The sequence below is a fragment of the Physeter macrocephalus genome, chromosome 5, assembly GCF_002837175.3.
Source record: "Physeter macrocephalus isolate SW-GA chromosome 5, ASM283717v5, whole genome shotgun sequence".
Taxonomy (NCBI): Eukaryota; Metazoa; Chordata; class Mammalia; order Artiodactyla; family Physeteridae; genus Physeter; species Physeter macrocephalus.
The window spans coordinates 46911180-46937749 of NC_041218.1; the positions used below are offsets into that span (position 1 = coordinate 46911180).

At 53.4% G+C, this 26570-nt stretch overlaps 1 protein-coding gene across 1 annotated transcript in view; it reads right to left on the bottom strand.

Moving 5' to 3' along the window:
* MINDY4 (MINDY lysine 48 deubiquitinase 4) overlaps positions 1–26570 on the bottom strand; it is a 105405-nt gene that overhangs the window by 24734 nt on the left and 54101 nt on the right. The window contains exons 6-12 of the mRNA XM_007130014.4: positions 24151–24209; positions 18952–19058; positions 16321–16437; positions 15001–15089; positions 6476–6577; positions 4687–4750; positions 3466–3531 (exon numbers count right to left, since the gene is read on the bottom strand). Of these exons, the coding sequence (XP_007130076.2) occupies positions 3466–3531; positions 4687–4750; positions 6476–6577; positions 15001–15089; positions 16321–16437; positions 18952–19058; positions 24151–24209 (604 nt within the window). The remainder of the gene's footprint in view (positions 1–3465; positions 3532–4686; positions 4751–6475; positions 6578–15000; positions 15090–16320; positions 16438–18951; positions 19059–24150; positions 24210–26570) is intronic.

The following is a 26570-nucleotide window of genomic DNA, read 5'->3' on the forward strand; positions in this document are numbered from 1 at the left end:
ACGAGAAGTCACTCAGGAAAGAGAGAATAATAAGCAACTTGAAAAAAGTGGGGAAGGGGCTCTGCACTGATGGGAAAAACAAGGTTCCCTGGAAACACACACACAGGAAGGGCCTTCAATGCAGACTTAGGGCTTAGGGAAGGAGGGAGCGTCAAGGAAGGCTTTCCGGAGGAAGTGATGTCTAGACAGAAGCCCAAGGGACAAGGAGGAATCAGAAAAGGCACCGTTGTTCCAGGTGAGAGCAGAAGTACATGCAAAGGCCCAGAGGCAAGAGAGGGAAGGTTTACCATGGCTGGAGCACAGAAAAAACCCCAAGGACATCATTTTTTTTAATAAGTACTTTTAAATCTTTTTTTGGAAGCAGAAATGGAATGAATGAATCAACAATAATCTTAAATCAACGTCATCTTAATTCTGTGATCTCAGGCCAGTCACTTCACTTGTTGTCCTCAGTTTCCCATTTGCAAAATGAGCGTAACAAATACCTCCCTTGCATGTTTCCTTAGGTTATGCTGCACGTCCTATGAGGCCAGGTCGGTGGAAGCGCTCTGACAATTGCAAAGAGTAATGCTGATCTCCCTGCGCAGGGGGACAGAGGCCTGGGAGGACTCGGGCCACCAGTGCCCTTGTCACAGCTCTACCACAGTCTTCTCTGTTGCCTCAAGGAGTGACAAAGCTCTCTCAGTCTCAGTTTCCCCTTCTGAAATGCCTACCTACTTCTGCCATGGACTTGCACACTGTCCTGGGGAGGCCACAGCACTTCCTGGGTCTGTTTCCCCCACTGCCATGCCTTCCTACTCGCAGGACTGCAATGAAATAAGGAACACAGACTCCCGCTGTAAGCCAACTCTCTGTGTAAACGTGGAGAACTATTATTATACTCAGGCCAGCATTTTCCACAGTCCTTGGGACACGTCCAAGGGGACCTCATCCCGAGCCGTGGATATGCCCCTGCGTGTGGACAGGTTAGGTGAGACTGCAGAGGGCGGGGACATGACCCCCCGACCTGGGGCCTCTGGCCCTTGCCGGACGGAACACGACTGAATGGCACCAATATCCCATTTTGTTTTTCAAACATTTATTATTATAAAATTATCTCATCAAATTCCAGCTGCCAAGCCATGGACGGCCACAGGGAGAAGTGCCTGCACTGAAAGGAGAGTCCAGGCAGGCAACTGGGCCAGAACCCACCAGCAGGGTCTGGAAAAATGTCTGGTGCCGCTTGGGAAGGAGGGGTCATTCCACCAAGCTGCTCTGGCCCGGGAGAGACCTGAGTCCACCAAGAACCCCAGTGGGAGGCAGGGGCGGGAGCATCCCCCAGTTCACAGGGGGCGGCAGCCAGACATCTCACCAGGAGGGTGAGCGGTAATGAAAACACAGCAAGGAGGCTGTTTATTTTGGGCAGACGTGGTTCGGTGTTCATTTCCAGACCTGGCACGAGGAACCCCTCCTAGGCCCAGACCATGAAAAATGAATTTGGTGAGGCTAGTGCTGAGGCAGCTCAACGGCTTCCAGCAAAAACATAATTTCAACTGCAGGGGGAAAACAACGCCTTCCAGAGCGAGGGCCAAATGGTGACCGCTCGTACCCAGGGATAAAGGCCAGGAGAGGAGGGGGAATTGCTCTGAGCCCAGAGGTGTGGCAGGAAGTAGGCAGCTCCCGCCCCTGGCGAGGGTCCCACTCTCAGAACCTCTTTCACACTCACTCTCTTGCCTGGGCTTCATCGAAACCCTGGGGGTACAGGCCAAGGGAGGAGGGAGACCCCATCTATAGACAAGGATGTAGACGATCTTGGTGCTGAAGGGCCACCCCAGGGCCTCAGGGGCAATGATGGGGCCTCAGATCCTGGGGTCATGTGAGCAATCACCCCAGGGCCCCTCCTTTGCCCCACAGGGCTTCCCTCCTGCAGCTCTGCGTCACCTGACAGTGTGAACACAGGTGCCCTTGGTCCTGGCCTCCCTGAATGCACACTGATGCTGTCAGGATTTGCCCGTCTCTCAGATGCATTGCTGTATTCTCACACTGCTCTGGTATGTTTAATAAAAGGCGTCCTTTCTGCTTATTTAAATTGCCTGGTCCTTAATTTGGAAGACATTCTTTCCCATGAGTTTAAGGTTCTTCTTTAAGAATCACAGTTGGACAGTAAAGAGCTGGAAGTTACCCGCTAACTAACTGCTCCATCTTCCACTTTCCAGATGAGGCCACTGAAGCCCAGTGACTTTCCTGAGGCCACTTGTGACCAAGGAATAAACCAGAGGAGGTCCCGGGGCCTCTGCTCCGGGCGCCCCATGGCCCTGAGCCGGTGGTGAGCACGCTGCGTCTACAAACTGCCCACGGGGTTATGCTCATGAAGAACCAGAGAAAGCCAGGGACGGGAACAAGTGACAGCCAGCCCAGGACTCCCAGCGCCAAGGCCAGGACCCCTCGTACATCAGAGCCCCTCCCACGCACCTGCGGGACAGGCTGGTGCAGAAAGGCAGCATCCCTTGGCTCTGGCTGCTTCTCTCTGCCATGCTTCCCTCCCATCTCTACCTGTCTACAACTAACCCATCTCAAGGTTGCCTTACGTGATCATCACCATGGTGATGAAACTCCCACAACGAAAGCTAACGACCACCGGGAACACGGAGCAGGACACGGTGGCTCCAGGAAAACGCTCTGAGGCAGGCACCGTTGTCATCATCCACATGGTACACAGGAGGAAACTGAGGCACAGGGGGTCCAGTAAGTTGCCCAAGCTCACAGAGCTACTAAGGGGTGTAACCTAGATGCAAACGGCTCCAGAGACAATGCTCTTCACCCACCCCCAGAGCATTCAACGACCTCCTCCACAAAGCCCCGAGGCTACAGCCCTACTCTGAATTCCCTCAGCCCTCTGATGGGCTGCTCCCAGGCCCTGGCTGGGTTCCACCCCATCTCACAGCCTGGAGCAGGTGCACGGCTCTCCTCCAGTAGACAGGATGCTCCGAAGGCCCCTCCGGGCCCAGCCCTGCTTCCCGGGATACCAAGCAAGGTCCTCTACTATCAGGATCTCCATCAACGGTGCTCAGACCTCCAACCCAGCCCAGGAACCCATGTCCTAGTCACCTCCCCAGATGGTGCTGAGCCCCACTCACTGACGAAGTGTTCTTTACCTGCAGAGGCAGCTGCTTGCCCTCGGACAGAGAGAAAGCTCTCATAACCACGGTCTGATAGCGGCTCCCCTTCAGCCTGACCCTGCTCCATCCCTGCTTCCGCAGCCCCCGCTGCAGCGGCTCCCTTTACCCGTAGCCATGGCCAACCCTCCAGGACACAGTGGCAGAGGTCAGACCCTCTGCCCCCAAGCCCACTCTTCTCCAGCCGACATCGCCCCACTGCCCCAGGGTGGGGATGACCGGGGAACAACCCCAGTTCACCAGCATGTCTCCCACAAAGAAAGCAGAAGCTCAGCAACGCACATCCCACAAACTAAACCACTGTTCATACCTGCTGGACGCTCTGTTGAAGGAAAGTCACCAGATCCTCGTAGCAGGTCAAACTGTGGAGTATGAGCTGGGAAACACAAACACACAGGGTGAACTGCCCAAGCCCGGCGGACGGTCCCCCGTGCTGGATTCGTTTCTGTGGCCCTAACTTCAGCAGCTGCAAGACCCCACTGGGGAATGTCCCTGCAGTCAGAGAGCGGCGACCTCGGGAGCCGGGGTGGAGAGGCGCTCCTACACCTGTGTGTGATGTAAAGGCTGCAGGGCCCAGCTGGGGTCTCTGGAGCTCCCGCCCTGCAGCAACACTGGGCCTGCCTTTAGAGGCCCCAGGATTGGAGACATCATGGAACTAAAGCCACAGAGCCAGCATCACACATGGATGGCCCTGACGGGTGGGGCTGCACCCTGCAGGCTAGCCACAGATATCTGAGGAGCACCTTGGGGGCGGGGAGGGTGGGGGGACAGGGGACTACAGGGTGGGTGACCCACCCAGGTCGCCATCACCAGGCCTGTTCTAAGCCCAGCAGGCAGTGCCCTGAGTTCAGTGCAAAGCAGTGGTTATGCGTCTCCTGTGCTTTCTCATGCAGGTAAGAAAAAAACACTTTCACAGATAACATCCAACAAAGTGAGATGCTTAATTAAGATCCCAGGGCCACACATGCCCAAAAGGTCAAAGGAAACAAGCTAAGTAAAACAAAAGTCCTCAGTGAAGAGGAGGTTAATTTGTGGGAAAGTCTCAGAGTTTCCACACGTTCCCACGTCTCTCATTTCTCTCCTGTCCTTTGTCTTACTTGGGTCTGGCTTTCCAGCTGGTGCTCCGTCCATCAAAGCTCTTCTCTGCCCTCTAACTTCCTCTCCCTTGCACCCCCACTACCCTCTCATAGCAATCCCAGAGAGGATGCTATGACATAAAGGGGGACACAGGGAAGGCTGGGGTTTAGCCAAAAGGCATGGTGCACCGAATGCTGGAGGGACGTCAGGTTCTGTACAAGCTCAACATGACAGGGCGCCCATCGGCCTTTGGGCCATAAAGCCAGTTCTGGCCAGAGCTCATCCCAAAGGCCCCCACCTCTGCCCACACCCCAATCCCAGGTGGAGGATTCTGCTGGCCTGGGCCACAGGGAAGGCTGGCCCGTCCCCAGCTGAGGAAGGATTTACTTATATGAAAGGAGACTGTCCCCAAACAAAGCCAAAGGTTGAGTGATAATTTTCCAGAAAGCCGTACTGTTTCTAAGACTCCATCTGCTTTGTATTTCCCGGTTGGACTGAACTGCTGTGTTCTCGAAGCCCTAAAAAGGAAAGGGAGATGCATGAGTCTCTGCGCGGAGAGAAGACATGCCCCAGAGCCAGGGCAAAAACCACACGGGCTGCTCAATGAGGACAAACCAAAAGGTGGCCCAGAGGAAAGAAGGGAGCCAAGCGCACCTCGTTTCCCCGCTTTGAACTCACCCGCTAGGCCAGGTCCGGAGAACTCCACTAAACGGGAGGGGGTGGAGGTGCGGGTGCTATTATGGGATGGAAAAAAGACAGCCGAAGGAGAGCTCGGGATAACCAAACCCCAATCCTGGTAGCAGGAAGTTTGCCTCTCACCCACCGACGAGCATGCTTCCAGACTAAGGAATGCTCACTTGCCCTTCGTCTTTAGGGACTTGAGGAAGTCCAGCCTCTGTCCTCTTGGAGGACATCTGTTTACACAGCATCTGCATGTGCGGCCCAGGAAGGCAGGGACTAGAAGCTACATTTGGGTTTGGGGCCACTATGACATTAGCTTGCTGTGCAGCCTTGGACCAGCCACCGCCCCTCTCTGGGCTTCTGTTTCCTAATCTGTAAAGTAAAGAGAGATTGAATTTTTGCCCCATATGCTCTCAAGGCTGCCATGCAGATCCTAAGGGCCAGGGTTTGTAAGTTACCTGGAACATGGGTACCAAGGACAAGCACTCGATAAGAACAATAGTGATAATAATGATAATACCTAACACTGACATGATACTTAGTATGAGTCAGACCTTATCCTAAGTGCTTCATGCTATTATTTATCACTCATTTATATGGATAAATTATTTAAACTGATCGATGATATTGTCATTCATTATATACCATTTTATTTATGTTGACTCGTTCAATTCTCACATTCACCCATTAAGTAATCATTACTATCACCCCTATTTTCCAGGTGAGTAAACAGGCTAGGCACAGAGAGGTCGAGTCAGTTAGTCAAGGTCACAAAGCCAATAAGCAACAGCACTGGGAGTCAGCCTTTGGAGTCTCTTGAGTACTGTGCTCTACTGACCACTGTGCCCCCTTCCAGGCTGTGGCCCTTGTATCCGAAGGGCACCCCCTTTACTAAAGCTTAGCCACACAGCTGGGATGAAGTGATGCTTCCACTCTGAAGGGTCAGGCTGAAAAGCCGGCAGACCATCCACATAGATGACGAGGACGGAATCCTCCACCAGTAGGACAGAGGTAGCAGGGAAGAAGACTGCGCTGGCTCCACTGCTGACCTCTCATCTCTCTGAGTCTCCTCACCGGAACGGGGATCCAAGTGACAGAGCAAATAGGAGCGTGCCTTGGGGACTGGGGGGAGCAGTACAAATGACTGGGTCGACCTAGAGGCTGTTTTCCGAGGTCTCCAGATCAGAGAAATGTAGAGGGGAGCAAGCTGCCAGTTGGGGGGTGGGGGCGGTGGGGGCATGGGTTTTCTCAGGCAGTTTCCATCCGCCAGCAACCCCTGCAGAGAGGGATCCCCCAGATCTGACCCCTCTCGACCGGAGCCATGTGGAGGGCTGGCCCTCCCCTGGTGTGGGGCTGCCCAGCACATCAGGCCAACTCTCTGGGCTCCTCCTGGCCTGGAGCACAGGGCAGGGGTCTGGGAGGACACAGACACGGTCCTCAGGCCCAGACGGCCTGCGTGAGACGATGATTTCCCCAAGGACAGGAAAGCGCACAGCCAGCTGGCCTGTAGCTGTGCCCGCCCGAGGTGGAGTGGTAGCAACACAGCCCAGGAAAGCACTTACAGTGTGACCACGGCTCTCTTGTGGCCTCCAGCCCGCCACACAATGTCCGCGATGGCCAGGGCCAGGCAGCGGGTCCTACGAGCGTTTGAAGGCTGCAGCTGCCTGAGGACGAAAAGGGAAGTGTGTTTATGCCTATGGAGACAGCCATCAGAGACAGCGCAGCCCTGTGGAAGATGGCCTGTCCTTTCCTCTGCTGCCCAGCGGAGCCCTGCGGCCCAGGGGCTCGGGCAGAGCCTGGGAGAAGGGCCTCCGCAGATGAAGACCAAGGGAAGAGCTGTGAGGGGGGGCCTGGCAGGGCTGGAGGAGGAGCAGGCTGAGGAAATCACCCACGGGAGTGAAGGGGCCTCTGGAGACTCGGCAGGGCCCGGAGCGGTGGAAGAAAAGCCTGTGGGTTCTCACAAAGCCCAAGGGACTGAGCCCGGAACTGCTGCCATCCCAGGCAGGGGCACCGCCCTGCCCCGCCCAGCCTTGGCAAGTCCCAACACCCAGACCCCTGGAGACAGCGGCTCACGCGAGCAGGTGCCCCGCGCTCCCCCAGCTGACAGGAGACCAGACCATGAGTGCTGAGGGGAAAGTAGCCTGACTTGCCGGTTACTTGGACATAGGGCGTGGGGCCGTGGGAAAGGGAGGATTCGGGATGACGGCTGGGCTTCTGGTGAGTGCATGGTAGTGCCACCAACTGAAATGGGGAACACAGCGGGGGAGGGACGGCGGGGCGTGGGCAGCTGGAGGTGCATGTGGGACGCCCAGGTGAAGCCGTCGCTCTAAAGCCCAGGAGAGCGGCTTGGGCTGAGTAGAGGCTTACGAACCCGCAGCGTGTGAGGGGTCCTCGGCACCCCGCGTGGCTAAGATTTCCCAGAGAGAGGATGAGGAAGGCAGAGGCGGCGGCCAAGGCCAGAGCCCGGTGGAACTCCAGCGCGTGGGAGAGGCAGGGGAGGCAGGCAAGAAGGGCAGAGCTCGGAGACGGGCCATTACAGTCTTGGGAGCAAAAGGGCTGGAGAAGGACAGGCAGTCAGTGGTGTCAAAAATGGCAGAGAGACCTCTTACCATAAAAACGGTAACGAAGAGGCCCTTAGTGCATGAAGTCCATGAGAAAGACAGAAGAAGCAACAGCCACGTATAGACGCTCTTTCCGTCTCCAGGGCTCCACAGAGCTGTGCGTCTTGCCCACCCCTGGATTCTGGGAAGTTTTCTTAAATTCCTACGAAGGCAGGCTGAGTGTCTGAGTGTCTCACTACCTAACAAAACAAAAGGGGCTTGACGCCAGGGCTCCCAGCAACGTAGAGGGAGCTTCCATGTTTTCAGTCACCAAGTACCCTAAGCTCTAGGCTGAGCTGTGGGTGGGGAGCAGGTGAAAACTGGTGTTTGTCCTTCCTCTCCAGGGTAGGAGAGGAGAACCCGGAGACCAGGACACAGGTCACCATGGTGGGCAGCATGTGGTCACGGCCCAGTCCCTGGGCCACAGAGCCAGCCGTCTGCACCCAGGCTGTTGTGGTCCAGTGACTTTAAAGCGGGAGGCAATGTGACATAGGGTCCCTCAGTTTCCCCATCCCTAGGCTGGCTGGGGCAGTAGTACCTCCTTCATCGTGTTGGCAGCTTTAAATGAGATGATCTGTGTAAGGTCCATGGCCCAGTGCCTGGCATGTGGAGAATGCTCAATAAAGGGTACCCATTGCTGTTGTCTTTATGGAAACGTCAAGTGCCCGCTTTGGCTGTGGCCAGAGAGTTCACAGGATGGTGAACTTCCTATATCTGATGTGAAACTGACGACAAGCCGCTGACACCAGGCAATCCTTCTAACTCAATGAGACAAACAAGCACTCAACCCCTTCAGAAATGAAACGCAGACTGCCTGGTACGTCTGCAGCCTCAGGAAGCCTGCCTGCTCCTCTGGAAACAGCTACCACACCACCAGCAAACCGGGCACCTGAGATTCGGGAAGCACTAGCCCTGGGCCACTGTCAACTATGAAAACAAAGGTGAAGAAACATTGCTCTGGGATTCGGGAGAGGCTGCCAAGGACCAAGGAGGGCCTGGAAAGCAGGGCTCATTGGACAAATGAGAAAGGATCCGGGTGCGGAGGCGAAGGCCAGCGAGGGCAAGGGGCCTCCCCAAGGCCTTGAGCCAGGAATGGAACCCAGGCCCGACCACTGCCCTTCTCCCAGTGCTACTATTTTCTGGAAAGCTGTGTCTGGAGCTGACGCAGGGAAGAGCATGCTGGAGAAGACACAGGGAAGGATGGAGAGACTAAATGGAAGCCAATGAAAAGAATGAGAACTTTTGTGTAGAAACACGGAAGTTCAGAGGGTCTGTAATTAGAGCCTGTGAGACCTGGAAGACAGGCCGGGCCCAGGAGCCAGATCTCTTGATAGCGTTGCAGGTGCAGGAAAGATGGGCTCAGAGGCAAAGGGATGCTGGTCCCCAACACCAGGAGCTCCAGATGGCTGGTTCCACCTCACCACGCTCTCCTTCTTCCCTCACTGCTGTTTCACTTTGTCCAGTTTTTACTAACTGTGTGACCTTGGGTGAATCATTTAGTCTCTGTGCCTCAGTTTCCCCCTTTTAAAAGGGGACAATAATAGTACCTCCTTCATAGGGTTGTTTTAATGATTAATGAAGTAATACGTGTGAAGTGCTTCTAACAGTGCCTGGCATGCGATAAGTACTTAATATATGTTGGTTTTTAAAATCTTATTTGTGGCTGCACGGAGAAGCTTTCAGGCAAGCGTTACCTGCGTCAGTAAGTTAGTGTGGACCATAGTGAATGTTTGGAAGGTGACCTGGTAGCTCCGTCTGGAGGTTTTCCAGCATAGACATTCTAGACAGAGGATACAATCCAGGCATAACTTTGCCCCACTCCTGTCCATGTCGAGGGATTTAGCTGGGGAGTGCACTGGTCACATCTGTGCTGTAAGAGGAGCCTGTGGCGAGTATGTACAGTGAGGACTGGAGGGAGGGCAAGACGGAACAGCAGTGCTGGTCGGGCACTGGCTGTACAGCTCAGCTGAGGAGCAGGGCACCCCAGTCCTGGGCAGGGGCGGGACGGGGATGGGCATGGGTGCTCAGGAGGTGGGACTGACATGACTGACGGTCACCTGGATGGGGGTAGGGCAGGAAACAAGCCCTGGGGATGACAGAGTCTGCTACCGTGGGTTGTGATTCCAAGGAGATGAATGTCCAAAATGCAGACCCTGGGCCAGATGTCCCCAAGCATTGTTCCAGCCCGGCCCTTCTGCCAGGTAACCAGCCACAGGGTGTTCAGGGCTGGGGTGCGTGCGGATGACACGAGGGAGGAGGAAGGCACTGCAGTGAATCGCCGGCCTCCACCTTCCCCGGGGAACTCGGGTCTGCCTTCACCTCGGTGACCAGGGTGGTCCTGCACTGCCTTCATCAGTCACGCACGCTCTTAGCCAACCCCTACCGCGAACCTAGCACCTGGTCGGGCTCTCGCACCAAGAGAAGTTTCTTTAAAATAAGAGTCTAATACCTCACAGAAGTGTAGGATTTGTCTAAGGATGGGCGATGTGCGTCCGGAAGTAATACATCCTGTGTTTGGCTTAATTACCCAAGTCTTTCAGATTAAAAAGATGTTTCGGGCTTCCCTGGTGGCGCAGTGGTTGAGAGTCCGCCTGCCGATGCAGGGGACGCGGGTTCGTGCCCCAGTCCGGGAGGATCCCGCGTGCCGCGGAGCGGCTGGGCCCGTGGGCCATGGCCGCTGAGACTGCGCGTCCGGAGCCTGTGCTCCGCAATGGGAGAGGCCGCAACAGTGAGAGGCCTGCGTACCGAAAAAAAAAAAAAAAAAAAAAAAAGATGTTTCTACCATCATTAACTCAAAACAGGCTCACCAGTCCACCCTGATGTGCCTGCTAGTCTGAGCCTATAGAAGAATCAGAAGAAAGCTGGCGAATGACTGCAGACCTTTCTGCCCCCTTTCAGGGTCAAATGCTGCCAGAGCTGGCCTGGGGACCACCAGACCTGGGTTCCAAGCCTGGCTCCACTAATGGGTCCAGAGGGGCCTTGGGCAAGTGCCCCTCCTTCTCTGGGCCTCGACTTCCCCAGTTGAGAAGGGAAGTAGAGGCGAGAGGACAGCTCCCTTGCCTGTGGCGCTCCCCAAGCCCGCGGGGGAACGAACGAGGCTCACCATCGCTTCCCACGAGCCAAGCCGGCTGGCACAGCCCCTCCTCAAGTGGAAAAACACCGAGCCCTGCCGCCCGGCTCTGTCGTCCCCAGTTGAGGAGAGGCCGCCTGCCGGCCTGATGGGATGAGTCTTAATGAAGCCAGACAGTCCTGCAGAAAAAACACCACCTCTGCCAAGAAGCCTTTATTTCAGCATGATTTCCCTGGAGGCCGCAGTCACATCCTCGTGCGGCTTCGTGAACCACAGAGCCTAAAGAGCTGCAGCTTGGTCACTGAGAGTCCATCTGGGTGTCCAGCCCTCGGGTGTTTCAAGCCCATGACACTCAGCCTCCCGGCACCAGCCCCTCCTGGCCTCTCTGGCTCGCCTGGGGCTCAGAGTCTCTTCTAGGGCACAGTGTGGTGTGACAGACGTGTTTGGCTCTGCCCCAGAGGTCAGGTGTGAACCTGGTCAAGCATCTTTCCCTCTCTGGGACTCAGTTTCCCCGTATGTACCACAGCAGGCGATCTCAAGGTCCCACCCACTTGCACAGCCCTTGATTTACAAAGGATTTGGTTTGCATTTCCTTACTGAGTCAGACTTGGGCAGGACAGAGATTCACAAATGGAGAAAGTGAGGCCTTGCTGGCCCACAACTGTAATCCAGGTCTCTGGCCGGTCCAGTGCTCTCTTCAGCAACCGCCATCCTGGGACAGGCTAAGGACCACAGAGCTGGGCACTCCCCGCAGCCTCAGCACGGGCACCTATAGGCTGCACCGACACCCACTTGGCAAGGACGACTTTCTGTGGCCTCCAATCTGCAGGGCCTCACCTCAGCAAACGGCGATCCAGACTCCACTCTCACCTCCCCCTGCGGCTGCCAGCCCCAGGCCCCAGCCGCTCACTCCCCTGGGCTTTGCTTGACCCAAGTCCTAGCCTGAACCCAGGAGGACTCTCTCCTCTCACCCCCAGTCAGCCTCCAGCCCCGAGGCAGGCTCATGCCTCAGAAAAGCTAGGTCCACAGCAGCGGAAGCCAGAGGAGGAGACATAGGATGAGGGTTGTGGAGGCAGCTGGTGCTCCTTGCCCACAGCCCATCACCACTGGGACCTCCCCCAGCTGGTCCCCCTCGGAGCCCTGTCTCCCTGAGTCTCCTAAGGCACTTTCAGCGGTCTGGGCTAGATGAGAGCAGCCGGGTCACTGGGCCGAACTCTCCGCCCCTCCCTCTCGGTTGGGTAGGCAGAATGCCCACTATTGGGCCTGCTCGGCCACCAGCACCAGCAGGAAGCCAGACCACTCTGCTCAGCCTGCATGGAGAGCAGCTCTGGGTGCAGGGCCTGGGGCCGCAGGCGTGGAGGTGCAACAGGGGAGGGACTTACGAGGAGCACCCACGGTTGTGGGACTCCAAAGAAAGGTGAGGTCGCTCTTCTGCAGCATGAACCCTTCCGCGCTTCCCGTGGGCGGGACCCTGCCTGGCCAGCAGGCAGAGCTCTCCTGACTGCTCGGCACAGGCCTCCTCGGGTCCAGCCAGGCAGCCTTCCCCCAGAGCGGGGCTCCTTCCCGCCAGGCACACCCCACACATAGTTCCCAGCAGCCAGCAGCCCCTTCCAGCCTCCTCCCCTCCTGCCCTACCAGCCCGGCCTCCGAGGACCTTCAATCTAGCCTGGCCCCAACTCCTCTTCCCACAGCTGGTACAGTTTTCTTTCTACCCAGAGCCCGTCTTGGGCCCCCAGCCTGAATGGCTTTCTGCCTTCCAAGCCCTAGCTCCCCTCTCAGGTGTGGCGAGCGGAACTCTCTCCCGAGGACGTGCCTGGGGATCCAGAGGCTGTCACACCCCCTCAGTGGGGCTGTAGGGCGGGTGACAGGGAGCCAAGGCTGCCTTGTGCCCTGGGCAGAAACGGCCCTTCCGGGAACCAACTTATACACCCCTTCCTGACTGTTGGGAAATGATCTACAACTTCCCCCAAGAAGTCCAAAGTCCAAGTTCAAAAGCAGCTCTGAAGGGAAGTGGGGCTGAAATGAATTATCAAACACCTCCCACGAGGGCCGAGGGCCGAGGCCAAGACTTGACCTGAGCAAGCCGCTGGGCCCTGAGGGCCCTCTGGCAGCCTGGCCCGGGTCTCACCCTGCCCCCTACCCTCTGCCCTGGCCACTCCCCGCCCTCGGGCCTCTGCACATGTTGTTCTCCTTACTGGAATACTATCCCCTCCCCTCCCAGTCAGTCTGGATAACTCATGTTTGTCCGTGCGTTCATTCAACAAAAGTTCCGAGGGCCTCTTCTGTGCACTAGGCCTGGGGCTGGATGCCAGGGATGGGCTACGGCCCAGGCAGCTTAGGAAGGCCCCTGTTCTCAGGGGGCTTGTGTTCTGGGGCACAGACAATGGACAGGTAATGACTTGGATAAAAAGGGCATCCAATGGTGGGGGCCTTGCAGGCAGCGTCTGGGGAGGTCGGGGAAGGCGGCCCTGAAGCCATGGCCTCTGCACGTGAGGAGCCAGGGAAGGAGGCTGAGGGATTTGCTGGGAAAGGAGAAATCGAGGGAGGAACAAGCCTGTGCGAGGGTGTGTGTGAAGCCAGTCAGGAGCCCTGCTCATCCTCTGGATCTCAGTAAGATTAAAATGTCACTCCTCCAGCAAGCCTGCCTGACCCTCTTCACATCTGGGTGGGCCCTGAGCTCCCTGCATGTCCCCCTGGGACCTCCTGTTCATCTGGCTCTCGTGTTCAGTCGTAGGTGCCATGAGGGCAAGGCCACAGCTGCCTTGTTGAGGCCCACACGCCCTCCAAGCACCTATTAAGTCCTCCCTGTGTGCCTCTCTCCAGTGCAAGGAGGGAAGGTAGGGGTGGAGGTGCATATGTGCTCGGACACAGGGTCCCTGCGCTCTTAGAGGGCAGGCAGCCAGAGGTCCCTCGCTTAGCCAGTCCCAGCCAGCCAGGAGCATCCCTGACCATCGGACACTCACTGTGCGGGCCACACTTTGCTAGACTGGACTCCAGAGCAAGCACTGGGGAGAAGAACAGCGCAAGGTCAGACCTTGCTGTGCAGATGTTGTGTCGTTGGGCTTCCGGCTGTAGTTACACTATGCTTATGGTGAGCATCTTTCAGCTTGAAACCAAGCACCTTGATTGTTACTTTGTAAAGTAATTAGACAAATCATACTATCGGACAAATTCTAAAATGCCAAGCAAGAAAAGCCACCTTCACTTGGATCCTGTCTAAGGCCACATCCTCTAAGCTGGTAAAATGTGTTTTGTTTGTACAAGCTTGGCTGGATGTCTGGGGAACCAGTGCCTTTCCCAGGAATTTGAACGTGAATAAATGGGGGATGGGCCTTGTTGTCTTTAAAAAGAAAAAAAAGGCAAGTCCCTTTAATTAAAGTTCAGGAATTGTCAAAACTAAGCTGTGATTTTCAAATCCACTTAATCACAACTTTGGAGAAGAGAATGGAGGTATCTACTGGGCAGGAGGATGCTTCCAGGGAGCTGGAAATATTTTCTTTCTTAATCTGGGTGCTGTGTTCATGGGTGTGTGATTTTGCAATAATTCACTAAGCAGAACATACATGAGCTCTGCCCTTTTTTGAGCTGTGTACTCTTCTGTATGTATATTAGATTTGAACTAAAAAAGAAAAAAAGACAAGTGCCAGAAGTTCTGTAAATCTGAGGGTGACTCAGTACCACTGGGCACACAGTTACTGGTTAAGGTAAGAGGGCTGCCTTCTCAAACTGGCCAAGCTGGCCCCAGCCTTGGGTAGCCCCTCGATAATCCTTCTACCTGAGCACCAACCGCAAGGCAGGATTATGGATTTCTCTCCACCCCTCAACCTCACAGAGCGCTCTGGGGAACAGAGAATGCATCTATTCCTCTCTGAATCACTGGTACCCGCACAGAGAGAATGTTCCAGAAATGTCTGTGGAGGCAGTGAGGATGAGAATGAGGGGCTGTGTACAAACACTCAGTGTGTGAGGTGGAGAAAGAATGGCCGAGGGGAGGAAGCCGTATCCTGCAGGTCTGGCTGGACCGTGTGGAGATGGCTGTTAGCAGAGGTGGGGGAACGAGGGGAGGGAGGGAAGACCTGGGCTCAGCGGAGGGGTCAGCAGGCTGACCTGGGTGTGGACGGGATTTGGGCAGTTGCTGTGCTCCACTCCTGAGGAGGGGGTGGCCTGAGTTTCAGGGCTATTCCCACTGCCACTTCCCATGTGGCACAGGACTTAACAAGCCTCCCTGCTCTCAGACACAAATGGCATGCAGGTCATTTAAACTGGTCAGCACTGGCCCTGTTAGCCAGCCACCGTTTCCCTTTCCAGAAGACGGGAAATATCAGGGAACAAACACACGTTTCCTTGCTTATTTTTTCTGGACAGTGAGGAGAAGCCTTGGGAAGAGAAGCTATTGCTGGAATGAGCGCTGACTTACCGAGCACAGTCAGCTCCGCTATCTCCTTCAAACAGGAGTTTCTGTAGGACACAGCCTTGGACAGCTGCCAGAACCCCACAGGGACCACCCTGCAAAGAAGGACGCGCGTCAGTGCCTGTGAGAACTGACCCAGGGCAGGGCCACCTGCTCCTCCAGAACCAGCCTCCTCCAACGGGTTACAGAGCCTCAAACAGGGGTCTCCTGCGTGGCGACTACTTCTGTGAAGTGCTGACCCTGAGTCACAGAGAGGGGGTGACAGAGGCCCAGGTGCCCATCGCTAGAGGAAGGAGCAAAGTCTGTGGTGTGTGATGGGGGGAAAGTGACTCTTCACAACCCGTCAGGGGCTGTCACCATGGGTGTCCAGGCATCCAGAGACATGTTTTCTTGCCCACAGGCTGACGGTGTCAATTGTCTACCCAGCCTTCAAGGCCCATCCTAAAGGCCTCCTCCTCCAGGAAGGCTTCCCTGACCATCTCAGCTATAAGCGAGCCCCTTGGGCAGCCTCCGCTTGTGTAAGCAATCTTGTTCCCCGGCCGGTGGCCTGCCTCAGCACCTAGTAGGTGTGTCTTGGAGGGAGAGGGCTCCTTGAGGAGCTCACCCCTGTAGGCATCAACAAGTACAAGGACTGTCAGAGCAGGGGCCGTGGGTGCCCTTGAACTCGGGGTGCAAGAAGATGTGCTGACTTGGCCAAGTTAGGGGCAGAAGTGGGTGGTCTTGGGGTTCTTCCTCAGGCAGTGTGGGGCAGGGGGAGGCTCCTGGGGCTTGAGAAACGGAACCTGGATAAGCTGCCGGATTTTACGGTATCTTCTGGCCCTGAAAATGTGTATCTTGGCAACTGTGTATAAGCCATGTTCAAATCCTGCCACAATCTACCTACATTTCCCTGTCTTATATCATATCCTCCCCGCACACTTCTGGTCCTCATGCTTGATACTTTTGCCCCTTCCTGCAGTCCCTGTATTTTCATACAGCCTCCCTTTGTTCATGCTGCCCCCTGCCTCCAGTGTCCTTTCTCCAGCTCAACCTGCAAAATCATCTCTCAATACTTAGCTTAAGGACCTTCTCTGGTACCCCTGACTGGACACAGGGCCCCCTCCTGCTCCGTCTCCCCTCCAGCATCATGCACCCCTCACGGCAGCAGTCACATTGCCCCGCTCTGCTCTGCCAGCCACACGTGAAGTTCCTGCCCTGGGTGACAACTCAGCAAATGAGGGGCTGGCACAGGCAACACCCACAGGATTTACCAAACTGGGGGACGTGTGCCCCTGTCCATGATGGGCCCACAGCAGGGTCCCCGGGGGGCACTTAAAAACAACTTGCCTTGTTCTGCACGATGCCAAATTTTAATGATGCTGAGTCGTTAAAGGAAAAACTCTGAAGTTTCCACTCTTCATTGAAACAGCAAAAGCTGGAACCAAACAGAATGGTCTTTATGTCCTGTCAAAAGAAGAGAGAATTGTATTGGTTGTTTTAAAAGCAAACAACAGTACACTGCTGGGTGTTTGCATTCCCACAGGAGCTGGTCTTGAATTCTAGCAGGGTACTCTGTTTTCCAGCAGGGTAATCTATTTTCCTTTTATTTTGCAAACCCATTCTTCTCATATTTGAGGAAAGAGAAAATGGACCCTCAGGGTCTTACCTCTGGAATATCTGTAAACCTTACCAGCCTGTGCTGACCCAGGCCAAAATCTTTTGAGCTTCCTTAGAAGTTCCTTGATACACAAAATTTTAGTTTTACAAAAGACCTTGGAGGTTCTTGACTGCACATTATAATTACCTACAGAGCCCTGAACAATCCTGACACTCAGGCCCCATGCCAGGCCAACTAAAGCAGAACCCCTGGGCGTCGGACGCTGGTATCTGTCCTAGTAAAAGCTCCCCAGGTGATTCCAATGTACAGCCAAGTTTGAGAACTGGTACTCTAGCAAACTGTGACCCATACGTCAAATCCGACCCTCCACTTGCTTTGTAAATAAAGTTTTATTGAAACACGGCAATACCCATTTGTTTACATATTGTCTGTGTTTTCTTTTACATTACAATGGCAGAGCTGTGTGGTTGAAACCGAGAGCCAAAAATACACTATGTGGCCCTATACAGAAAAAGTTTGCCAACCCCACACTGGTACAGCCCCTTCCTACATGTAAGAATCTCCTCTGCAACCTCACCGGGGAGTGTTCCCCCCATAAACTTGGCTTGAACACTCCAACCACCAAGTGAAGAGGGTTCCCACCACTTCCCAAGGCAGCCCCTCCATTTTTTCACAGCCCTGCGTTCTCAAAACTTCTGGCTGATACTGATCTCCCATCAACCCAAGCCTCACCCTCCAGAGCCCCAGAAAGTGCCAACCCCTCCCCACTGACCAGCCCATGGATGGGAAAGCAGAGCCTCTCTCCACTTGCCCCTTCCCCATGACGGCTGCCTCTTCTCTCTCCACCATGACTTTACATCCGAGAGTATCTGAAGGGCCAGCATGTGGATTCTGTCACTACCCCCTCAGACCGTCTCTTTCCAGGTCATATCTTTCCTACAGACTCATGTTTCCCTCTAGAATCGGTTCTTTTTTTTCTTTTCACTAAGTACAAGGAAAATCTCTATGACAGAGCGCTTGTCAACACGTCATCAAATGTGGGCTGGTGGCACACAGGAGAGAGGGGTGGGTAAATTCGTCTGTCAGGGCTTGGTTCCCCTTCTTGCACCAACTACAATCATCCATGTATTTGGACTGAGTTTCCCCAAGAGCCTAGAAACTATAGGACCTTGAGTTTTCTGGCTGAAGCCCATGTCTATTCTCTCAGTCATAGAATGACAGCTCCCAGCTAGGCACAGTATGGTTGCCAGGTCACAGGGTTACGAGCCTGGAAACCTGGGTCCTGCTTGCTGTGGACACCATGTGTCCTGGGTCCTCCTTTCTCTGTGTGGGCCTCGGTTTTTTCAGCTGCTTTTGGAGATGCTACTACTGGGTGGTCTTTAGAGGCCTCTGAGGACGCTTCCCAAAATAGCGGTACCCACTGCAAAGAATCATAGCCCTGTGGCTACAGACAACCAGAGCACTTACTCCCAGGCTGGGGCCACTTAACTGTGTCTGACCCTCTCCCTGTGGTTTCAAAAGAAGGAAGGGAAAAGGAGGAGAAGGATGGGGAGGGACAAAACCTCTAGAAAAACCTGTAACTTTTCATCTGCGGGCTGAGTAAATACTTGGTAAGTAGGAAGAGAACAGGGTCAGCTGTGTCCCCAGGAGTTTTATTTTTCCCTCCTGGATCCTGGCTGAAAAGCCAGTGGAGGACAGCAGGAGCAGCATTCCATCCCGCAGGAACCGCTGGCCACGGAGAAGGGCAAGGCCCTATGGCAGCAGAGATGGTGAGGAATCCAGGACATTCCCACAGAGGAGGCTGCTAAGGCCAGGAACCGGCTCCCGAAGTCCTGTGACTCCAGGAGGTCACTGGTGTGAACCCAGGAGGTCACTGGTGTGAACCCAGGTGTCGTTGAGGAATTGGTAACACTTCCCTGTCCTTCCCTCACTGCAGCCTAGCCTGAGCCCAGCTCAGGGGACCAGTGCAGGAGCACAGTCAAGCTAATGAGGACAATTATCCCATTCCCATCGCAACCCTGGAGTTACCGGTTGCGGACATGGTGAAGCAGAGCTCTGGACCAAAAGAAAAGCTGGATTCTGGAATGTTTGAATGGGAGGAGGTTGTATCTCACCTCTTGTCTCAGAGAAGAAGAGGGAGATGCCAGGACTAGGCCCTCATTTTCCTGACTCTCCGTTCAGGTTTTCTTCCACATCACACGCAAATTTCCATTTTAACAGTGACTGAGAGATTATAACGGGATGGATGGAGCCAGAGAGATGAAAGTCACCTCATCCACACCAACTCAAATCCAGACGCCTTCAATTCACACCAACTCAAATCCAGACACATCACCTCGCACTTTTCAACCGACACCTACCTTTGCCACTGAGAGGTCGATGGGCTTTGACTCTACTTGTAGCTTGAGCATTGATGAGCCTGGAGACAGGATGACTTCTTCCCTTACCAACTCATCCTCCACATCCTCTGAAAGAAAACCGTGGCCACGTGAGCTCCTTGTTATGACTCACAGAGAACAGACTAGGAAGCCGTTTAACACCCAGGACACTGATGAGTCTGGAGGTGGTTGGAATGAGAGGAGGGCTCCTCCACCATCCACCCCGTCCCCGCTGAGGCTCCCAAGCCTTCATCAGAAGGAAAAAGGCAGAGTGAGAGCCCTTGCTCCTTGTCACCCCACGCTGGTCCAAGGATGTTGGCAGATGGGACTGGCTATCAGTCCACTAGAAAGCTCTGCTTGTGGACATGCGGGAACAAGGGCCTAGGCCTAAGCTGTCGAGTCAGGCCCAGAAGAGCCTGGCTCAGATACAATTCTTACAAAAGGTGGGCGTGACCCACAAATCTGTCCCCCTGAGGACAAACATGAAGAGGGAGGAATTAGGAAAGAAAATGCCGCCCTTCCTGAGAGAATAAAAATAGTGATAATAGATTATCACTGTTGTGGCTTTCATTTACTTACCATCTGTGTTTTATCATCTAAGCCCCAGAACAGCTCCACGAGAGAGTAATTATCATCATCCCCATTTAAAGATGAGGAAACTGAGGCTTAGAGAAGTTAAGTAACTGACCAAAAGTCACACAGATGGAAAGTTGCAGAGATAGAATATAAACCCAGGCCAACTCCTAATTGCTCTGCCATCCTGCCAGTCAGACCTCCCTGGACATCCAGCCAGAAGGGACACTAAGTCACATTCTCATAGCTGGGGTGACTGAGGCCCAGAGAGGGTCCCAGAGTGGGTGTTGACAGCACCAGCCTGTGCCTTCCCAGCCGGTGAGGCTCCCTCTCGCCATTATACACACTGCCGCAGCATCTACCAGAACCCTCAGATGCAGGACCCAAGTGAAAACAACCCAAGGCAATTATGCTGGCAAAGCTGGGCAGGCCGGTCTCCAGAGAGCCTCTGGAGACTTTTTCCACCCCCCTTTCCCCAAGATTAAATGATTATTTAAAAAGCACGCCACACTGTATAGAAACCAACATTGCCTGCCATAATTCTGTGCATCTGGGACTACAGAAATGTCACAGTCCCTGCCCCGCATCTTCTGAGATGGTGTGCAAAGGCCAACATCCCCAGAACACGTGCCATAAATCTTATTCTACAACCTCCTTTTCTCCCCTGGAGGAGGACCAGGCACAGCACAAGGCCAACTCCTAGAGGCTCGGTCCACTGAAATGGAGACAGATTTTACCTTTAGAGTGAAACAAAATTTGTAAACAAGTCTGGAATTTCCATGAGAACCCTTCTTAGTTAGGGTCTCTAAAAAAGCCACCCTGTGACCATGGCCTTACAAAAACACCTGAAATAAACACCAGACATTCACCCAGCAACACACACGGGTCTTGAAAACATGGCTCTGGGTAGAGAAAGTAAGAAAGCAGATGGGATGTATAACACAACACGATTTACATCCATTGTAAACACATGCACACAAAACAACACTAAACATTTTTGCAAGAACATACACAAGCAAAAAGAAATCACTAAATACATGAGAGTGGTTGCTTATGGAGACAAGGGTCATGGGAGTGTAGCATGAGGCTAAAGGGAAATCAGGAAGGAAAGGCAAGAGGGAGGCCAAGGAGCAGGCTTTGCAAAGATCAATACTGAGAATGTTAATTAAGTAACAGAGATGTGTGATTAATCCAATCCTAGGTATCTGAGGGCCAAAACGGAGGGGGAGAGTAACTGAGTGATTCCGCCAGGCCCTGAAGGGTGCTTGTGACGTCTCGGCCAGACTGTTTTCTGGAGGCCCACAGCGGGCAGGATTTAAGCCTATTTGGAGGCTTCTGTTTAGTCTAAGGCTGTCCTGAAGGGAACCAGGGTTGAAACGTGCTCTGCTTGAGCCCCATGAACTAAGTCTGAGGCTGGAGGCTGGGAGCCCAAGGGGAGTTGACTGATGGAGCCCCCAGGAAGAGGCAGACTCCCTAGGCTTCTGCCAGGAGGCAGCTGGCGCCTGTGCAGAGAGTTGGTTCAGGACCTCATGAGGCAGGTCCAGACGTGGCGGGATGGGCGTGCAAAGGAAAACAAAGCACTCCAGCATGACATGTTGGCCAAGCAGACAAAACCAGCTGCAAATGCCAGTGGCTTGAAAATGCTATTTTTAAGGCCCTGGTGTAAATGCCTGGTTGAAAAGAAGCAAGGGATTTTGTTTCCCATACCATTTTATTTACCCTTTGGAGGAAAACATATACATATACTTGGTAGTACTTAATAGAGGCCCGTGTATGTCTTTTTCCAGGTTCCCACCAAGTACTTCACACTGACTGCAAGACGTCTTCTCCTGGAAGCGCCCCAATGCCCCGGACTCAGGATTCTCAGCACAGAAACCTTCTAGGCTTCCATTTTGATAAGACTCCATCTCCCTAACCCTCCACCAGGGACCCAGGCCAAAACCTCAACCCTTTCCCACAGGCCACGCTGCTCCAGCCTCCAGATTATCCTGCCTCCAGAATCCTCATACACTGCACCCTCCTTTCTCTCCCCACTGTTACAGGAATGTGTTGTCATTTTTCTATTTGTTCATCAAGCACTTTCCTGAACACGCATGATGTGCCAGTGGTTATGTGGGACGGAGGAGGTCCAGAGATGGTGAAAACACCACCCCTGCCTTCAAGGAGCTCACTGCCTAGAGGGAGAGACAGAGCCCCAAACAAAGAACATGACGTTAGTGCTAAAATGGAGACGGGTGTAAAGGTTATGAGAGCAGAGGGGAAGAGGCAAATAATTCTGCCTTAAAGGGTCAGGGAAGCTTCCCATAAGAGGTAAATATTTGATCAGGGTCTTGAAATACCCATAGGATTTCCCCAGATAGAACAGGGCCCCAGGCACCTCTTCTCTGGACTATTCCAAGAGACCCTCACCAGTCTCCCAAACGTGCAGACTCCTGCCCCTAAAATCCATCCTCCACGCACATCCAGAGATGGCCTCAAACATCGTTCGCTTCACATCTCTGCTTGACAAGACCTTGCTCATCCGTCAAGCCCAGTCTAAATGCCACCTCACTATTGAAACTTCTGGAACCCACCACAGACTTGGCCTACTCACCTCCTGAAGCAGTGAGGAGCTGCTGGTCATCCGCTTTGTGTTTTGCTATCAGGGGTCACCTCTATTCCTTCGTCTCACCCAGCCCCACCCTCCAAGAAGGCAAGGCCACTTTTCATCACAGTGATGAAAAGTGCTTTTGACAGCCCTGTATGTGCCCAGGCATGTAATGCTAACCAAAGTTTGCTGACTTGAACCAAAGAAAGATGAGTTGGGATGGGGAAGGGAATGCTATTCCCTGTTTCTGACCCCCCACCCCAAACTTCTCTTCCCCTTTCTCTGGGTGACTGGGTTGCATGCCCTCTTATCTTTTATCTCCGTCTTCTTCTCTAAATCGTCAGCTGAGCCACCAGCAAAGAGGGGTCGGCCTCCCTCCAGAAAAGGCACACACACTTCAAGCAGCTGGGTTCTGAGAGAACTGCTAAAAGCCTTCCTCCCAATAGAAGCCCTCTGGGTTCCCAAGGCCGGGAACTGCTTCACTTTATGTCCAGACAGGAGTGGCTTTCATTCGAAAATCTTAAAGCGCTTCACAGAAAGGCTTCGGATGCCAGCCCTTCCCAGCTCCGGCCTTCATTCCGCACAGCCGTGTGCCCAGTGAAATCTGCCTCTTCCTGTGTGGGCCAAAGGATCCCACCAGCCATTTCTGATGATTAAAACTCTGAGGGGGCTTCCCTGGTGGCGCAGTGGTTAAGAATCCGCCTGCCAATGCAGGGGACACGGGTTCGAGCCCTGGTCCAGGAAGATCCCGCATGCCGCAGAGCAACTAAGCCCGTGCGCCACAGCTACTGAGCCTGCGCTCTAGAGCCTGTGAACCATAACTACTGAGTCCGTGCGCCACAACTACTGAGCCCACGTGCCACAACTACTGAAGCCCGCACGCCTAGAGCCCGTGCTCCGCAACAAGAGAAGCCACCGCAATGAGAAGCCCGCGCCCACAATGAAGAGCAGCCCCCGCTCGCTGCAACTAGAGAAAGCCCGTGCGCAGCAACGAAGACCCAACGCAGAAAAAAATTTAAAAAAATTAAAAAAAACCAAACCTCTGAGGAACTCTTACCTCTGAGGAGAACTAAGCAGAATAAACAAACCCCTGCCTCCGTCATTCGGAGGCCTGCCCCTGCCTTTCAACTTCATCAAAGCAAACTGTCAGACGGCATGTCTCACGCAAGTCACTTCTAAAGGGCGAGCTGCTTTCTTCCTTCATGTTAAAGGGAGTGCTTAAAAGGAGACGAAAAGGGTGTGAGCAGCTCTCAGTTCTTGTACGCCAAAATGGTCCAACAGGTAAATTGCTGGCCTCCAGGAAGAGAGCAAAGGTCAACGGCACTCAAGCCTCGTCCTTCCATGTCTGGTCCTTGGTTGTCCTCCTTTATTCTATTCTTGGCTTTTGCCAAGGCCTGCAAACACATCAGTCTTTGGGGAGTAGAGAATTCCAGAAGAGAAAAAAAAAAAGATGGCTTCAAAACGAAAGAGTGGATGGACATGTTCTTATCTAGATCTTGCAGAGGAGGTCCACAGATGTATACACATGTGAAAGGGCACTGAGCTGAACACTAAAGGTTTGTGCACTGTTGCGCCTCACTATTTGTATTTTACACCTCAATGATATGTGGGGGAAAATGTTTAAAGGATGGGCTTCTCCAGGCAGAGATATACTAATATTTTGACTGAGCACTGTCTTCTAGAGACTTCTATAGGTTCTGAGTAACCCTAAAAGAACCTCCAAATGCAGAAAAGGCTTTTCTGCCCCCTCTCTCCCAGTGTGAATCTAGAAATGTCCAGACTTCTTATAAGGATTTCTCCGGGAGAGATAGGCAGTGGAAGACGGATCTGGACATCAACCAAAAAAGAGAGAAGCCTGCTCTACTCCCCGGGCCAGCCCCTCCTTCCTGAGGTCAGGTGGGAAGAAAGGAGCCCACCCCCCAGCCAGCAGAGAGCGCTACCACCCACTACCTCCCAGGCAGACCAAATGAAGACCCCCTGGGCCCTGATGGGCACAGCACAGAGGCCCCAGTGGTACCCACCAAGCTGCAGCACACCCAGCTCCCCATCGACCTTGTTGGATGCTGACAACTGATTACTCCTAGAAATAAAAAAAAAGAAATGTCAATGTACCATAGGAGAATGACAGAGAAATGCAAACAGCAGAGAAGAGTACTGGATGGGGCTTCAGGAGGTGGTTTCTCTCCAGCTCTGGCCCGGCTGTTCTGTGTGTGCCTTGCACCAGCACTCTCCCTCACTGAGCCACAGGTTCCATATCGGATGGGACCAAATCACCTCTGGGGCGCTTTTCAATTCTGTACACACACACACACACACACACACACACACACACACACACACACACACACACACACACACACACACACACACACACACACACGCCAGTATAGGACGATGGACCCTGTAGTTTGACACTTCCCGAGAACTGAATGCAAGCTAATTTGCTGATGCCACTGTAATACTGGTGGGAAACACATTCGCACGTGCACGTGCACACACACGCACACATCAAGCTCCTGCAATCACTGCACAGATTTTCTTATCTCATTTTTTTGTTTGTTTCCTTTCTCCCAGCTTTCTTGTAAAGCTATCAGCAGCCATTTATCAGAAACCTCGAGAATGCACCAAAGAATACATACTGTGATCCTGACTTGTAAATTCAGAGATGTGCACACAGAGCTTTCTTTAAATGGCCCACCTGTATTTCAGCTCTCTTTGGCTCTTTTTTCCCTCCAGCATGCATCGATCTGAACTGAAGTAAAATCATTTTTTAAAAAGAATGTATTAAAAATAACAACATTACATCACCCCCTTGAAAAATCCATTTACAATGTTAAAAATGACAGCTCTTTTGAACGTGGCATTGAAATATATTTTCCTCCAACATCCTTGCAGGCTAAGATATGATTGAAGTAACAATCATAATCTTGCCACGGTAGGTTCTATTGAATTGGCTTCCTCCTGAAGATGTATGAAGGGGCGTGAGTGGAAGACCACGGAGGACGCGCAGTACCGAACCCCTGAGCACGTACTGCTCTGGACTCTGGGTTTCTTCCTCTGGTGCTGGAACACAGAGCTCCTCCCCCTCCCTCCCAGGCAGTCCCTCATCCTTCCCCACTCAGCTAAGCCCGTTTTCCTCAACACAGAACCACAAAATTCCTACGCCCCTAGGCTACCAGGATTCTGCAAGTGTTCTTGTGGGGAATGGTGAAAGAACAAGCTGGAAAGAGGAGGATGTAGAGGGGAGGGGGAGCAACACAGACGCTGTGCCCCCCTCCCCAGGGCCCAGCAATAAGGAGCTGCACTTTCATCAGAAGCCTCCACCAGCCAGCCACAGCTCTCCCCAACCCCATCCTCACTGCCACTAAAGCCGAGGACCTGAGTCCCATCCCTTCTATCCCCTGTGTCACTATTTCACCCAGAGACTAAGGCAAGGTGTCTGAAAAGCAAGGACTGAGGCGCAGGTGCTAGATGGTCTCTAAAAGCCACCTTGAACCATTTTGAGCCGGGAACATCAGGAGTAAAGACATCTCTGGAATACCCTGATGGCAACAACATCTCTCTTGGACCCGTCTCTGCTCTCTGCCTCTTTGTCTCTCACCCAGATCATTCTCACAGCCCCCTAACTGGTTCCCTGACCCCCCGTGTGATGCCCCACCCCGTGCTGGTCCCCACATCTTCACATGAGTGTCAAAGGCATCTTTCTAGAAAGCAAATCTGACCATGCCACGGCCTGGCTGAAATTCTTCAAAGGTTCCCCAACATCATCATCAACAAGAGACATCATATTTATGAAAATGATGGCAATTATAGCGGCAAATACTTTCTGATTCCTTTGACTGTTGCAGGCACTGTGCTAAGTGCTTTGCAAGCATCAAAAGTCATCTGCTCCTCAAAAGAGCCTTAGGAAGTAGTCAGGGCCCTGAGTCTCAGAGAGGTCCAGTCATTTCCCCAGAGTTACACAGCAAATAAGTGGCAGCACAGGGATGTGAACCTAAGCAATGACTCCAAAGATAATGGCAGCAACCATGACATACACTGCTTCCTCATGAGACAAAACCCAAGCCCATTAGTGTGTCCCCTGGGCTGCCTGTGACCTGGCTACCGACGACCCCAGCATCACCTCCCTCTGCCCTCTCCCACTCCACCTGCATGTCCTCCACGCTAACCTCTCAGCCCACGCCTCCACACCTTTTCACAAGCTGTTCACTCCATCTAGAATATCCTTTGGCAAACTCACACTCATCCTCTACAGCCCCGTTGGAATGTTACCTTCCTCTCAAATCCAAAGCACGCATTCATTCATTTATTTCTTCACTCACTTAGCAAACATGTGGCAGCCGTCCAGCAGGTCTGTCTCCCTGCCCCAGGGAGACCCAGTTGTGTACAATAAACAGACATAAATTGCACTAGGACATGCTGTGGTAGGCTGGATAATGGT